Raw genomic sequence first — 16,975 nt, forward strand, 5'->3', positions numbered from 1 at the left:
AGACACCAACTATGACCTTCGCTGACTTTGTGTGTGCGGCACCAGATGGCTTATTTTCACTGTTTGTACTTCAGCGTGCAGCGTTTCTCTGAGCTAAATCAGATGAACCTCCACAACCTGGCCATAGTGTTCGGTCCCACTCTGTTCCAAACGGATGGGAAGGACTACACCGCCGGCCGAGCCGTAGAGGACCTCATAGAGCACTACACACTCATATTTGAGGCGAGTCTGCCACAAAAGGAATGACGTGGTTTTCTTACATTGTTTCACTCAAATCCTAAAGATCTTGGCTTTTTAAATTGACTGTAAGATCTAGCTCAGATGTAAGACCTGCTGCTGCAATTAGTTTTTTGGGGTGGATCTCCAACATTTCTACACATTTAAACACAGCTTTTTTCCATTCTTTCCAGTATCAGTTATGTATCCCACTTTTCAGATCCTGGGACAGATTCTTGGTTGTATTTAGGTCTGGATTTCAGGAAAAGATGTTGGACTTTACGCATACTTTTATTGCAATGTTTTTGAAGTTGCTCATAGATAATCTTGTGTTCGTGTGTGATTTGGTAGGTGGATGAGCAGCAGCTGAACAGGCAGCTGGAGGAGATCAATGCCATCATCAAAATGAGAAAAAAATTCGACACCAAGTTTCCTGTGAGTACCGCTCATTTTTATTCTGATCTCAGCTGCTTTGCTAGGGACTTTCTGCCTCACAGGAAGGTTGTTGTCAAATCTCACCTGACTTGTTTTGTCTTTATCACCTTCACGCTGTTCGCTCGCCCATTTTCACAAGCGCAGACTTGATGTTATCTGACCAATGTGGAGTTCAAAGTTTAATTGTGACTTGCTTCCTTGTCGGTTTACATTCTTGAAGCACTACTGGTTACTAATAGAAGTATTGCATTTTTATAATTTTTTATTGTAAGCTATGTTTCATGTGCCTCAGTAGCTTTATAAATAACAACTATTTTGCTAAGCAGTTAATGCAGTGCGTTAATATGACTTATTAAACTGAAGCTAAATTCATTTTAATCACATCTTGATTGATTCATTTGCTTTACTTGTTCTCATCATTAATTCATTTGCTACACATGCTTATGTTGATGCATTCTGTTGCACTTTGACATTTTCTGCATGTTTCTGTTTTAGTCACGTCCGAGATTTGAAGGTGACGGCCACTTCATCTGTACTGTATATTTGGAAGAGCTGAAGGACACAGCAGAGCAGCATGTCAAGGTAAAATGGGCTTTAACAACAGCATCTTGTTTTATGGTTTATTGCCCACTTATCTCTCTTCACTGCAATAGTAAATGTTCATAATAATGAACATTTCCGTCTTTGTCACCTGATTGATTTTAACTCTGCTTTGCTCTTCTCTCAGATTCCAGGTTCAATGACTGCAGCAGAGCTGGTGTACGAGGTTTTGGACAGGCGCAACATTCCAGTCAAAGATAAGGATTACTGGAGCTGTTGGGAGGTCTGCGAGGAAATCGGTGAGATAACTGGAAAAGTGACGAGGAAGGGGAGAAAGTGGAACAAATGATGACTTTATTTAATTTCTGCGTGGGTGTGCGGGTGTGTGTGTACATCAGTGGGAAAAGAAATGCAGGGGAAAGTTCATAGAAGAATTTTAGTGAACCTATTTTAAAACCAAATTAATTCTGAAGGTTGTAATTAAAGGGGGCAAACGAGGTAAAGGAATATTATATATTTTGCAGGCACACAGTGCAATTTTATAGAACAATAAAGTAACCATGTTGCCTTCATTTTTGAAGTGCTGCATATATCAAAAACAACTTTAAAGAAATTTCATTTTACATCATAAGAACATCCTACCTTCATATTATGATTCAACATCACAGTTCTACACAGTTTTGTGAAATCAATTTTTCTCTTTTCTTACCGTTTAAAGTTTGGGAAAGTACAAAGCTTCATTCTAATATGGTTTTAATCTTGATAAGTATGAAGATAGCATAATACTACGATAAAAATATTTACACTTCCAGTACTAATTAAGAATTTCACAGAATGATTTTCTCTAAATAGCCTCTTATGGTGCTGACACAAAGTGTGTGCTGCTTATTTTTTTATTCAGGCTTTAGGAGATAAGTATCTGACTTATGCAAGCTAGAATATAATAACACAAGACATTTTACAAGTGCCTACACCCATAATCAAAACACCATCAACTGCCTATTAAAAGCCCTGCTGCTTCCTAAGCCTATGTGAAGACAGCTCTCTATACTGTGACATAAAGCTTGCAATAATTCAGGTTTAATAATATTGTTGGTTTTATGAACCAACAACCACTTCTGGCCAAATAAATATACTTTTTTTAGTTTAAAAATAGATTTATCATGATATAAGCTGTGTTGAATTATTAGTGACGGATGAAAAGAGCCACAGTAAAACAAGAATAGTGACAAAAAGTCTTTCAGATTGAAAAACAAACCCTTCAGGAAGAAAGACACTTCTCAGTTTGCTGGGCGATCTTTTGTTTGGCTTGGTATGTAGGACTGCCTGGGCCTCTGCCAGGAAGCTTGTTGATGGCTTATCAAATGCCAGTAAAACCCAGCTGATTTCCCTCTACGGGTTAGAAATCCAGTTTCCAACTTCCTGTTTCTCTTGTCATTGTGTTCTCATTGAAATAATTCCTTTCATCGTTTTCTGGAATAATTTTGGCTTTAACTCTTTTGTTTTTACAGAACGTCCACTGCATTATCAGGAGCGAGTCTTGCCCATTCTTCACTCTGCTGGCAATGAGTCGCATCTTCTCATCAAGAAGCAGCCTGCTATGGACGCCATGATCACCTACCTTGGTAAAGACATAAAAAAAAAGCCTTTGTGTAAATCTCCCAATGTCATTTATGCATATTGAAAGCCTTGATTCTTCCTCTTAGCTACTAAAGTCGACGTATCCAAGCACGGGATGATGAAATTCAGAGAAGAGCGAAGCATCCTGGGTTTGGGGCTACCCTCTGGAAATTTCCACGATCGATTTTTCATTCTCAATGTCACCTCTCTCAGAATGTACAAGGATGTTAGAGTAAGACAGTAGTATATTAGACAAAAATTATTCAAATTGATAGATATTCCTTCACAGACTCATGACCTGTTTTGTTCTTCCTGACAGAGTAACCGTGTAGAACGGGATTGGGTCGTGAAAAACCTGAAGATTTACTTGGGAATCAAGAAGAAGCTCCGTCCTCCTACATGGTGAGCAAATGCATGATCACCAAAAAAAAATTAAGTAAGGGGAAAAAAAGAGGAATCTCAAATTATTCATCAATGAGCACAAATATATCCTGCTGCAAGTTTATCCCTGCTATGCAGTAAAATAGTGTAAGACAGGATCTGATCTAGAGAAGTCCAACTCCAGTTCTCAGTGGGCCAGTCTCTTCCATGTTGTAAATTTTTTCCAACACAGTACATTTAGGCGTATTAAACTAGGGAAACATCAAACATTTGCAGTTTATCTGAACTTGAGGACTGATTTTGGAGGCTCTAGATTGTCAAGAATTGTGATTCTGTTGGTTTCACAATAAATATTTTTGTACACACTAAACTAATAAGGTTACAGAGGGTTTTTTGTTTTGTTTTGTTTTGTTCTGTCTTCTAATAATAACAATCATACCTGTTTATTAGTTAAATTGTATTGTTTTCTTTCAATTTATTCATCTTGTGCTCGTCCAATAAAACTTGTAAACATTTTGTGCCACCACTAGAGGACAGACTAAGTCCAGGAATAAACCTAAACATGATTTTATGTCTCTCTCTGTTTCTAGTTGGGGTTTGACTGTTGTTTATGAGAGCAAGAAACAAGAGAAGCCAGAGAGACAACAGTGGTGAGTTACTTTCAATATATTTTCAAAGTTTTGCCATATCTGATATCCCAGGATTCCTGATACCTGAGTTTGTCACTTGGATTTGTTAGTTTATGCATAAACTATAACTGATCAGATAACATCACAAAACAACACATCATATTCTCACATTAAACCCAGTACAGAAATTAATTATTTGATTTAAAAATCACCTTCTTGAACACCCCTGTTGTTTATACTTTGCCTTCAAGCTTCAGACATTCTTGTAAACTTGTTTTTGCAGAAAAACATTTTCTCCAGCATACAAACAGAATGCTCATAATAGTTATGCTGTCCATATTGTGTGGGAAATACTTTCTGTACTGATTTCTGTACCTTGACTAACAACAATAAAAAGACATTCTTATTAAAATAGTAAAATACTCAAATGATGATAATGCACAAAAAAGTGTCCAGAAATACTTTAGAGTGCCTTCAAGCAGGCTGGAAAATACTGATGAAATCGATTCGTTATCATTTCAGTTAATATTAACTGAAATTCTGGCTCCATAAAGCAAAATGTTAAAAAAATTAAGGTTGATTACACAATATATTATAACTAAATTATGAGAAAATATTTTACTTCCTGCATTTCTATCTTATTGTGAAAATGAAGATTTAGGAAATGACTTAGTGAATCTTCATAATAGTTTTGATGAACTTTTACTCTCAAGTCTCCCAAAATAATAGTTACTTCAGAAACTTATATCAGTGCTACACAATCCTCCTTTGTTGTTCAAAGAGTGAAGGTACCAGAAAGTATTGCAACACCAGTAAGATTTTGGGTTTGCAGAAGAACATTCCTGTTTTTGTGCTGATGTATTTGCTTTTCTTTATGTTTAGAAAGCTGTGGTTTTTTCTCTGTTTGTGGAAGTTTGATCATATTCATGATAAAGTATGCATGTAGATATGACAAACATCAGGAGCTGGAGGCTTTTCTTCTCTCAGAGAAAACAGGTCAGATCCCTGCATGAGAGTTTGGTGAGTGAGGCATATGAAAGGTCGTCTTCACCTGGAGGGTAAACACACCAGAATACTCAACAACCATGGCTGTGTTCAGCTCCAGGTCTCTTCACATCCCTGTTCCTCTCTATGCGTTTGTGCATCAGCATAATGTGTGTGTTTGCCCCTGTTTAAAGTAGACTAAGACTGTGCAGTGACATTAAGGGTCTTGGACAAGGTTTTTGGATGCATCGAAAAGGCATGCACGCTCCCTTACTTGTCTTTTTTGGGCTTTTTCTTTATTTGGAAGTTTCATTTTGATTGTGATGATAGATTAACTTGGTTGCAGCTTATCAGGGTCCCAGATGTTGCATGAAGGAGCCCTGTAGCAGCGATAAAATCCCATCCATCATTTTTTACTCTTCGTATTGCAGATGGTTCAAAAATGCTGGTGTAAGACTTGACCAAGTTTTCAAAATAAACTTGTGTTACCCCTTGCTTTAAGATTAAGATTTAAGATTCTGGTTTAAAGGGCTTTTTATGGACAAATGTCGGCATATCTTTATACCCCCAGTAAGTCTGTAAGGTTCAGTGGGCCGAACCTACTGGTTATGAACCTGCTTCATAACCAGTAGGTTAGGCCCAGACAAAAGATGACAGAGCATTTTCTGCTCCAGGCTCTAGAACTCGTTCTCTTGAGAACTGTTATCTCTTTTAAAAAGCAGCTGAAAGCTTTGTAAACCATCCTTTATGTAAGATCCTGTGCATTAATTTTTTCCTCTGGAGTTTCTGTTTTGTTCCTTCATCATATTTGTTTTCAACCGTGGAACAGTACACTAATATCACTTTCTTTTTTTAATGATAGTTTTACTTTGTTTTTTCCATTTTATGCATCCCTTTGTATTGTTATTCTGTCTTGTGTAGTATTTTGTAATATTTGTATGTGTGAAAAGGAATATATAAACATAAAAATGTTTTTATTTATGTGATTACTTCCCTTAAGCCAAGGTTGCAACCTCATAGCACTCAAAAAAGCCTGAGAGTTCTCTGAGTGATTTTGGATTTTTTTGTACCATGGCTGTCATGTGCGTCATGTTCTGGCACTGCTCTAGCTGCAACAAAAGCTATGTAACCAAGCAGCTAAAATCAACAAGCTCAGGCCTCCTGCGTATAGAGATCAGTGTGTAATTTGCTCCATGTGGACTGGGATTGGAGAGAAGCGCACACACCTCCAAATTATGCAAATAAACAAGATGCTGAGAGACTGAGGGAGTTGCTTTTTTTTCCTAAGCTGTAAAGCGCTAATGCAAATTGTGTTCAAGGAAAGCCCTGGCTTTCTATTTTTCTCATGTGGTTTACAATGCCGATTTATGAACCTCATAGTGTCACTCACATAAAACCTCAGCTTATTGCACACAGATTTCCTGCTTTCCAGGTTGCTGCACGCAACACTAAAAACCCTAGAATTTATTAATTCGTTCATTTACAATTTAAAATGAACGTGTCACATGTGGATTTAAAGAAAAGCTTTGAATGAAAATGAGTAGTTGGAAGAAAAAAATCCTATAGTTTACCCCTTCTCTCAAAAGTCAATTCAGTACACCATATATATATATAAATATATACATATATATAGAAACTGTAAAGGGTGTGCATGTTTCAGACACTGAAAGCTTTTCCTATTGGTTCTCCAGAGTTGATGCCTGATGTGTATGCCTCTGCACGGACTCCCTAGTTCTGCACGTTATAATGTTTGTGCGCACGTCACACTGAGGCTGGCATTGTCAACAGCAGTAAACATCTTCACAGAAGTAATGGGAGCCCTGTCCCCGTCACGCTGTGGGCCATATTATCGTTTTGTTACGCTCCATTGTCACGTCTCTTCCATCTAGAAGCACACCTGAGAGGAAAACACACAGATGGAAAGGGAAAGTGTAAGGACGACGGGGAATGGAGAAGACGAATACAGCAAATACATAAAGATGCTGCATTTTGTCTTTATTTTCTTGTAGCCACTACAATATTTCAGAATCAGAATGTCTATTGTTATTGAGAGCTCATCGTTTAATTGCTCTTCTTTTTGCTAAATCTGTGTTGAATCGGCAATAAGCCCCATTTATCTCTCAGTTGTTTACAGCTGACGGTGTGGAGCAGTTGGCAGTAAATTGTAAGCAACAATCAAGTGAAAACCGTTTTAGCAGATATAAACTGTAGGAATGCTTGCTCCTCTTTTGATTCGCAGTAACAACCATTAATGAGCTCTATTAGGCATAATGATGCCAACAAGGCTCAATCTGCATGTGAGGGGCTGTTCAGTACGTGTGTCGTTTTAATGTGTGCGGTATACCTCAAACACAGCCTGCTGTTTAGTTTTGTCTGTTCGTATCGTTCTTGTACCTCGGTGGAGAGCTCTGGAATAATTATTTTAGTTCAGATCAGTGCCGGTAACAGTAGTGTCTGTGTAAATAAAGCTTCTTGTTTATTCGTTATCACAGCGTGATCGATGACTTCGAGGGATGTTGGACTCCAGCCGAAGTGGCTTCAATGATGCACATGCACACACCATGATTTCCACAACCAACACTTAAACTCGAGTGCAAACAGGCATAGATAAATAATTGTAATCAAAGTTTTCCTGGCTTTCTTTTGCAAACTAGCCTGCGCTCTCTCTGCATTTACTCCATTGATGTCACTGCCAGGTGCTATACGGGAAGGCATGACAAAATCAGTTAATGTCTTTGACTAAGTCTTTGTTTTCTTATTTTGTTTTTCTAAATTTTCCTCGGTCTCCCAGGGCTTATCTGCCAAGCACAATCTGTGCCTCCCAAGTTTGTTCCACTGTCTGGCTCACCTTATCGCTATCCATTTATTTACAGGTATCTCTGCTGTGAAACCCAGTCAGAGATGAGGGAGTGGTACGCTACATTTCTTAGTATTCAGGTGGGTCCTCTCTCATATGCAAATGTATATATATACATCGCTCCTGCTGCCTGTGTAAAATTTACTGGAACCCTGGTAAAGGCGTGTAAGAACCTAAGATAATAAATACATTTTTGGTAGAGAAGCTTAATCTCATACTGGCAATTTTAGAAAACTCAAGGCTTCAATTTGTGTATATTTATTCAGTTGGTTAAAAATTATGTGTTGAGGGGGATTCATTTTAATGTCACTGAAGTTTTACTTTTTTGACACCTCTAATTATTCTCAACTAATGTAAGTGAAGCATTATTTCAGTTGATACTTTTTAAAATTAATCATAATCTACACATACTGAGTTGTCAAAGGTTCCTCTCTCTTTAACATCCATGATTGGGTCGTTTATGCATCCCTATGACTAAATGTGCTGAGTAAATGTGCAGTTTTTATGTATTGTATGTTTTACACATTTTTACAATGGAAGCTAGTACATGTGTTGGAGATCTGCTGTAATAATTTGAAATTCATGAAGCTCTATTTTTTGCAGATAGTTGCATGGCCTCAGCGGGACATTTTAAATGATAAGAATCCTGATTGTGTTGAATCGCTGTGGCACAAACCCCCCCCCAGTAAAAGTCATTGCTGATTGTCTCAGTCTGTTCTGACTTCTAGAACGATGGCAACCTCTGGCCCCAGGATGGAGTCCAGAAGAACCGGGTGAGCCGTGTGCTGCCGGACACTCGTCACGGTAACGTGTCACTGATCCCGTTGCGTGGCAGTGAGAATGAGATGCGGAGCAGCGTAGCAGCTTTCAGCCAAGACGCGCTTGCTGTGAGTCAATCTGCCAATCACTGGGTCTAATCTTGGACAAACAAGATGGCTCGATCTGGAGCTGTCGACTAATCAGAGATATTCATGCTGAACAGGTGGCCGTGAACCTCAATCCTGATGTAGCACAACTTTAACGTCACAGGGAGGACTGATTTTAGTCCTTAAAATGGAGCTTGAATGCATTTTATTTCTTTTTTCCTCTGCAATCCTTTTTCTCAGAGGGAGAAATAGAGCTATGGGTCATACTTGCACAGCATGAATATGAACTGATTTTGTGATTTCACCATGATCTAAATATAGTTATAACAGGATCTGGGTTCTTTAAATGTGATAATTTAAACAAAAATCCTTTTTACTACTTGGGGTTGTTTTACAAGACCAATTTTGTGTCTGGGCCTGAAAACGTTGAAGAACTCAGACAACAGGAGGACACAACAGCATCATCACATTGCAGGCACGTTTCACTGAGAGTTGAGAAAACAGACCTGGAGAAAGAATAGCTCTGGTAAATATCTGCCAAAGCCCAGAAAAACAAAACAATTGCACATGTTTAGTAAATTCACATCTTGGACAGATTGCGGTTTACACCGTTTCAGCTCGCTGACTGGCGTCCCTGCGCACTTGAATCAACAAACTTTGACAGAGGGTTTGTTTGGCTCGGTTTCAAGCACACCGACATTAAACCAGACCTGTTCCAGCAGCATCCACATCAGCCTCTCCATCTGTCCTCTCAATTCGTCACGAAACCTTGCAGTGCAGCACCAAACCGTCCCGCTCTGCTGTGACAAACAAATGTCCACAATCTGAAGTTGCTGTCGTCGCCTCCTGCTGTTTCAGCTGCCACACTCTGCTCATTAGTTGGCTGCACACCGTCGTGTCACACAAGGATTCAAGTTACTTCTGCTGGAACTTCCACTAACAGAAAATGTCCTGGGTGGCGGTGCTGTTCTCTGTTACCTCCTATTGACGTTTTCTTCTGATTCTCTCCTGTCCGATGTTTGGACAATATTTCTGATAGGGATGTCACAGGTGGAGTGACGTAGACATGGGAGTAGGACAAAGATTCTCTGAGAAAATCACACTTTCTCCAACTGGGCCAGTTTTTAATTGTTTCATTTGCTTCTTTGTCAACATTTTCTATTTATGTTTCAGCTCCTTAGAGATGTGCGATAACTCTCACAGCAGTGGCAGCAGCAAGGTAACTTTCGATCTTACAGTAAAAAAATGAAAATTATGTTTTAGATTCACATTCTACATAATGTACTTCATAAAATACATGAGCTTTATCAACTTCACTGGTCTTCAAAACATCACTACAACTGTTAGTTCAACCATTAAAGGCTATATATGGTGAGGGGAACATCTTGATTTTGAGTTGTCTTCTCTTCAAAGTTAACAGAAACTAATAAATGAGAAACTTCATGAATGTTTTATAGCAAAGTTGTTCTGCTGGATCATTTTTGTTGGCCTGCATAGTAGGGCGGCTGAGTATAGATGTCACATAAAGCTGGAGAGCTAACGGAGCACAGCGTGCCTTTCAGGAAATAGTCTTACCACTGAGCTTTTAAAATGTTACAGCCCCAAACCTCAGTGTATTTATGTGTGATTTTACATAGTAGACCTAAAAATATGCACAAATTTGAAGTGGAAGGAACATTGTGTTAGCTTTTTATTTATTTTTTTCTAAATACAAAAAAGATTGTGGCCAACATGAACTTTGACCTGCTATGTTTTCGTCTTTAACTTGCCTGGATGTCCAGTAAATAGTACACATTTTAAAGTTTTTTTGTTCACCCGGAGATGATCACAATAAACACTAAGTCATAACAGAGCCCCTTTACAGGTTTTTCTGCATACTTGTTAAAGTTTTAGACATTGAACAGATCTGAGATGCTCAAACTTGGGACATTATTTTTAACCCAACTCTGCTACTTCCTGTCATGAGGATAAAGATGTCCTCCTGGAACCAAAGAACCGTTCTTGGTGTTCATGACACTTTTTGTGCGTTAATGTCCTCTGAGGCCTTCACAAAATAACTGGATTTGTACTGAACTGTCAGAAAATCCCAATAAAACAAACCGAAATTTGTGGTTGCAGCATAACAACAGATGTTTTAGTGGAATGAAAACTTTTGCAAGCCATTGGAGGTTCATGAAGCTCACCTGTCATCTACTAACGAGCTAATTTAAATGATAACTAAAATATTGAAAGTTCTTATTTTTTGAAAATGGGCAATGAATCATAAAACTTTTTAATTGACTAAATGGAGTAATTTCACCTCAGAACCAAAACCATTTTTAGATATCTTTTGGTTCTGTAATATCAATGAGTAAAATGTTTTTTTTTGTGTTGGTGAAAACTGCAGGAGGGCTTTTCAAAATGTGTAAATTCAGTTCAGAGAGAAAAAAAAAACATAAAACAAAATATATTGAGAATATATTGAGATTCAAGCTTTCAGGAGCTTGAAGGGAGAAATACATGTTTTTTACTTGAACATGCTTATGACAAAGGAATAGTTTTGAATTCCAACTATGGCAAACTGAAAATGGTTAGTAAGTAAATCATGGTTTTAAAAAAAATTGTGTGCTCAATGCAGGTATTCAGTCTTATCCCATTAATCTGAAAATATGTAGACTATATGTTGTTCTTTAGGATGAAGGCTGAACGGGAATCCCATCCTTCAGTTTAAAATGGTTGACTGGTGGAGCTGCCTTGCTGCGTCTGTGTTTATCTGTCCTCTTGACCACAGCTTATTGAGTCCACATCTCATGAGCAGCCTCATATCTGGTTGCCATGGCTGCGAGACGTCAGTGGTCTGGATGGAGAATTTTAAGCTTGACCTCCCAAGAGACTTTATTAAATACGGTGAAACTGATTTAGCTTCAGGGACATGGGCTGCATACATACGCTAACCTTTACCGATGTTTGTGACAGGATGAGTTTTGAGATGAGATGCGATGTTCAGTTTCTGACATGACGGATGTTTGTTGTTCAAAGGTAGGAAGGAGAAGCTCATCGGCTGATTCTGAAAAGATCCGGGAACTTCACGTTCAGTGATTGTACGGAGCAGAGCGATGGACACTCTGAGAGCACGGACTCGTTGTTATAAATGTGAACTTGCAGCTCCACCCAACAAGAACAGAAAAAAACAAAACAAAAACAGCTGATCAACAGCAGGACCCTGTGAGAAACCCATCCTGCACCCCTCTCTGTTCACGCCTGGATGAATGGAGTGTCAGCATTAAAAGAAAAAAGAATAAACCACAAAGACGTCTCCAGCTGTTTCCAGCTTGTCATGCACCAGGTTCCACTATTCTCATTGTTTACTGGAGTCAAAAAAAAGACACACTTTATTCCCCTAGTGTATTTGTTGTATAGAGTTAATTACTTTTGGCACAAAAACTGAGTGCTTGTAAGTTGTTTTTTGTTTGTCTCTTTGTTTTTTTTATATACAAATGGAAATGAGTTATTTAATTATGCAGCAGAGAGCAGAGTGGTTGTTGTAAAGGAAATCTGAGATCAGAGGAGGTTGTGATCTAATTTCTTCTGGACTGGGAGTCAAACAAGTCCGCTGATCGACCAACATCTGCTTCTCTGCTGGAAATCTGTGCAGCAGCTTTGGCAAAGTTGTCACTTCTTCTCAAGAGGGCAGTCTGATCTTATGGAAACCAGCAGCTTCACGGCTGCAAAGGTAAGTCAATCCTTAACCAGCAGGTTTCCATCATAGTAAAGTTTTTAGCTTCAAATCCGGTGATCCATGAGAAAAACAGAAGTACTGAATTTGTTGTAAGATAACTTTAGAGCACCTTAAAAAGGTTATTTTTCTTCTAAGCATCTGTACTTATTTAAACATGAAGTTGTTTTAATTTCTCAGCTGTCTTGTTTCTCCCTGTTGGTTCTTCGTTTTGCTTGAGTTGCATTGATGAGGCCTTTGTCATTAACCAGCAGTATTTCTGAAGGTGTAGATCACAAATTTATTACACTTAATTTAACAAAATGTCTCTTTGTTTATCTGCGATGTGGGATGTTGTCAGTAAAGTGTTTTAATTGTTCAAAGCAAACATTTAAACTTTGTAAATGAAAAACTAATTAAAATGCACTGCAGTGTCTTATTTAATACTCCAGGTTTTGGGTTGTTCTGTTGAAAAAAAAAATGTTGCGTGTCTTCATCTTGCGTTGTGTTTGTTGTCTGGGTCCCTCCAGTAGGTTTTCCTTCTGTCAAAGTTTCATTCATTTTGACAGCAGACGCCACACCGCCAGTCAGATTTGTTCAACTTCATGATTTTGACTTCTGGCTAAGATGTTTTAGTTAAAACACTCCTTAAATTTGTTCAATAATTAGATAATTGTTGTCATAATTCTATAAAATATTTATTGCATATAAATGCAAGCATTGAATAAGCTCCCTTGTTGCGGAATACTATTTAATGAACTCAAATTGGCATTTGTTTTTCATTTATTAAAAGAGAATTTAAAATAAAGTGTTTTTTGGAAAAAATTAAATCTACAGTATGTAACTTTTATATAAAAAAAACTCTTCCATATATATTAAAACTATCATGTCATGACACCCAGATCCTAAACTAAGAGAATGAACCAAAGGATTGTCTGCAATTTTAGCATTTTGATTAATATTTGCACATTTTATAACCAGCAGTTAGCTATCATCTTCCATTTTATAAATGTATTTTTTCCGCCGTCAAGTTTTTCAAAGAGGTTTCAGCTGAAAACCTCTTTGAAAAACTATAATTTGCGTCTGTGAAACTAATAAACGCATTAATCTAGTTGTACATGCACTGCACTGTTTGAACATGCATAGTCATGACCCTCCTGTTATTCATTAGCTGCACCGAAAAAGTTGGTGCCTTCCAGCTGTGGTGTGGCTGCATGGTAATTCTGTTTTCCCTCCATCCTTTTGTGAGACTAATACACAGGCACACACACAAGCTGTGAAAAGACGAGCTGGACCTCAACTCATGCCACAACATTTTGCATCTGTACAATGCAAACGCATAGAGACAGAAACTTCTGCAAAGCCTGCAGGTTTCATGACAATGTCACGCAAAAGCCCTAAAATAGAAGCCTATAGATGCGCTGTGAGGAAGAACGTCAGCTCTGTCACTGTGTGGTGGGTTACAGTGATCAGCTAGGGGCCCTTAGGATGGCTCCTACATGTGTCTGAGTGTGTGCGCGTCACGGTGGTCCACCAGCTCTTGTTTCATTCTTTTAAGCAGAACTGACACATCAGGGTCACTTTTTACCTCCAGACACCCACCGGAGAGCGCTGCAAGGGACTTGCCCACATGAGATCTTCACTAAACTGTTCACGGCCCGCACAGGAAACCCATTGGGGGGGTGGAGGTAAAAACACAAGCACGTGCACACTGTGGAGTGGCCTTTACTGTATAGGTCATGGCAGCGGTTGCATAATGCACACAGGGAATGGAAACGGGCAGAGAGAGTGGGGGGGAGTTAAGCATGCAAGGGGGAGATAAAGTGAAAAGTTAGAAAACGGCTCCAGGCGCAGACCTGAGAGGTGTTGAGGTGCGTCAGCTCACCCACCAGCCTCCTCTAGCCCACCTGACCTGTCCCCCGAAAACAAAAATGGAAATCACCACCGAGCCCAGAGTGCTGCAATCTCTGAAACTACACAAACAGCTAGAAGGAGAACAGCAGCAGCCACCTGCCTCCTGCAGACACCTGGACACCTTATGTGTGTGAGGCAGACAGTAGCAAGGACAGGACCAGAGTGAGACGGCATCGTCTGGTTTCCTCCTCATGCAGTGCCGCTTTCGCACACAAAGAATCCACAATTAGAAAGTTCAGGGTTTAATCAATGCCTGTTTTTTTAAATCTAAATTCTGACCTTTGAAGTATCAAAGGTCAGAACCAGTCAAAGAAACGTTGCCTTTTAGGTTTTTAATTTTAAGATTCTTCTCTTGTAAATGACAAGACAATGACCTTAAGGAATATGGAGTATTGCTAAAGATGCACTCAAAATTTTACTCATTCATTAATTTGCGAAATCTTTACTGACACAAAGAACACATTTTTTAAAACCAAGTATTTTTTAAATAGTTTTTTTCATTTCAACAACAAAAAAAAGCTGCTATTAGTTGCTCAGTAAGCCAGAAAAGGTGTCAAGCAGTGAATGTGAATAAGGAATCCCATAAGGGATTCCTTATTCACCAAATTCACCAATTAATTCCTGAATGTCTTATTGGAAAGCCATAAAAAAAATGTTAACGCTGCAGTCAATATTGTCTTCTCTCCTTCTTTTTAGCGGTTTTCGCCGTTATTACATTCTAATTCAGAGTCAGGGTTCACTTACTGCAGCTTTTAGTAAGTCAGTGGGCTGATTTACAGACTGTCAGATATACTGACCTGTCTGAAATGCATGGAGTCCAGCTGACCTGGTCTTTGTTTTGACATCTAGATTTAAACAGACAAAATATGTCACTTGCACCCATATTGTAGTTCAAGTTCAGAGTTCCTGCAATATGTTGTTTCTCAAACACTTTTGTTAAAATGACAGCCTAAAGTCCAATGTTCAAGCAACTAAAAAGAACAAACAAAACTGGAGAAAGAATAGATATAAACAATAACAAAAAAATCTTTAGAATTGCAATTTTAGGCTGCATTGGTGTACACACCATACCACAGATGCTTTATTGAAATTCTTTAGATTCAGTTTTCAGTCTTCATGAATTCACCATTGTCATACGTCACTGAATCTAAAACTCTCATCTGCTTCTGGTCATCTACTAGTCAAGACAGTGTTGGCTCGAGCACATTTACATTTTTTTTTCTTTTCAGTGCATCCTGCCAGCATCAATAATAATGCTAGACACATAATCCACCTGTTCTGGTTCTGTAGAAGATAATTATGGTTTACATAAATTTGATATTTGTATGCTAGAATATATAACCATTAAAATAAATTAGGTACTTTAGTTTTCTTTCAAGGAACTAAAGAGTCAGATACGTGACTTATGAATACATTTAGCATATGAATAAAAAACTGATGTTGCCACATAAAAAAAAACTAAATCTGCAGAAAAGCAGAGGCGCTGTTTGATTGTCAGATGAGTCCAGCACATGATTCCCAAATGTTTTGAAAAGATAGAATGTACTGAATGTGATCTGAAACTAAAGTTTGATGACAGAGACCTTGAGACATTTCATCTCCTTTTGAAAGTGTCAGCAGTGTGAGAGGCAGCCTGAGGCTGATTGGGCTGTTGTAGCTGCAATTGATTTTGACAGGAAAGACCCAAGAATCTCACTCAGCGTCTGATGCTGTTGGCAGCCAGAATCATCGTGCTGTTAGAGCTGCAGTTGTCACAGATCATGGACTGGTACCAGCGGCCTGTTGGCAGCCTTTCAGTTCTTGGAGGAAGTCAAGCAGTCACACGTTTGGAGACTGAGGCCCAACACAAAGTTAGGCGAAGTGCATCTGAGGTTAAATGTCTGTGTTGCTGTCTGCAGTTTGAAAAGGTTTAAGGGATGTATTTCACCACAATGAATACATGCCAGCACATAAAATAACACTTTCTGATAGAAAACAAACCATGTTCCAGTTAGTGATAGATGGTTTCTGCTTGGTATGGGAGTAGAAAAATGAATCCTGGTGTAATCTGAATTTCATGACTTCTTAGCACTTTAAATCACCTGCTCTTTCTCTTTTCCAGTGTCTGTATACCACAATGCTGGGATGTTCATGTTTTTTTGGGTTTCCTCTTTGTTTTTATGTTGCCCTGTGCAGGGCTTGAGAAATGAGAAACACTGCTCTTAAGAAAAGATTTACATTTTCTTTTAAGTCCTATTTACACCGAGCCATTTTTGTGTTTGAAGAAAGTCTGTTCAAATCTCTAAGTCCTTGATCGCATGGTTCTTAGACCTCAGATGAAGTTTCTCTGAACCTGATCATCTTAACTGCTTTTCACCACAACTGATCCAAAATCTCTCAACCAAATGTCATATTTGTGTTGCGAGTGCTATGAGACAAACTTATCAACTCGAAAGAAAATAAACTCTGCAACTTCCTGAAGCCACATTACATTTATCAAGCTTACACCTCCTCCTGAAGACGGTTTCTAGTTTTATTACCTGTAAATTGCATATAGCAGTTGTTTTGTAGGATGATATAACGGAGCGCTCGGTTGTCTGAATGATTAGCCGTTTCGTCAGCTTGGTGATGGGCTCAGCGAGTTGAATGATTTAAATGAGTCGATTTAAGTCACATCCCCTTTTTTTGACAGATGGCTGTAAGCATTTGATTGAACGTGACGTTGGCGTCTGGAATGGGAAAGCAATTCATCAGAGGGTTTTATTGAGTTCTTGCTGGAAATGGAAAATAATCAATCATGTCTGCTTATCACAATTCTGTTTGCTGCTTGAAAAATCGGCTCAGTCACTGTGGTTTTGTG

At 38.6% G+C, this 16,975-nt stretch overlaps 1 protein-coding gene across 4 annotated transcripts in view; it reads left to right on the top strand.

Moving 5' to 3' along the window:
• LOC129358724 (arf-GAP with Rho-GAP domain, ANK repeat and PH domain-containing protein 1-like) overlaps positions 1-12,668 on the top strand; it is a 62,949-nt gene extending 50,281 nt beyond the window's left edge. For 3 of the 4 annotated variants that reach the window (XM_055027830.1, XM_055027833.1, XM_055027834.1), the window contains 12 exons: positions 75-222; positions 568-651; positions 1,147-1,233; positions 1,379-1,490; positions 2,703-2,816; positions 2,898-3,043; positions 3,131-3,213; positions 3,783-3,842; positions 7,679-7,742; positions 8,391-8,549; positions 9,702-9,747; positions 11,547-12,668. In XM_055027830.1, coding sequence (XP_054883805.1) covers positions 75-222; positions 568-651; positions 1,147-1,233; positions 1,379-1,490; positions 2,703-2,816; positions 2,898-3,043; positions 3,131-3,213; positions 3,783-3,842; positions 7,679-7,742; positions 8,391-8,549; positions 9,702-9,722 — 1,078 coding nt within the window. In that variant the 3' untranslated portion in view covers positions 9,723-9,747; positions 11,547-12,668. The remainder of the gene's footprint in view (positions 1-74; positions 223-567; positions 652-1,146; positions 1,234-1,378; positions 1,491-2,702; positions 2,817-2,897; positions 3,044-3,130; positions 3,214-3,782; positions 3,843-7,678; positions 7,743-8,390; positions 8,550-9,701; positions 9,748-11,546) is intronic. The other variant, XM_055027832.1, reaches the window with a different exon arrangement.
• Positions 12,669-16,975: the final 4,307 nt, after the last annotated feature.

Source organism: Poeciliopsis prolifica, unplaced genomic scaffold, assembly GCF_027474105.1.
Source record: "Poeciliopsis prolifica strain line A6 unplaced genomic scaffold, Auburn_PproV2 SCAFFOLD004, whole genome shotgun sequence".
NCBI classification, from domain to species: Eukaryota; Metazoa; Chordata; class Actinopteri; order Cyprinodontiformes; family Poeciliidae; genus Poeciliopsis; species Poeciliopsis prolifica.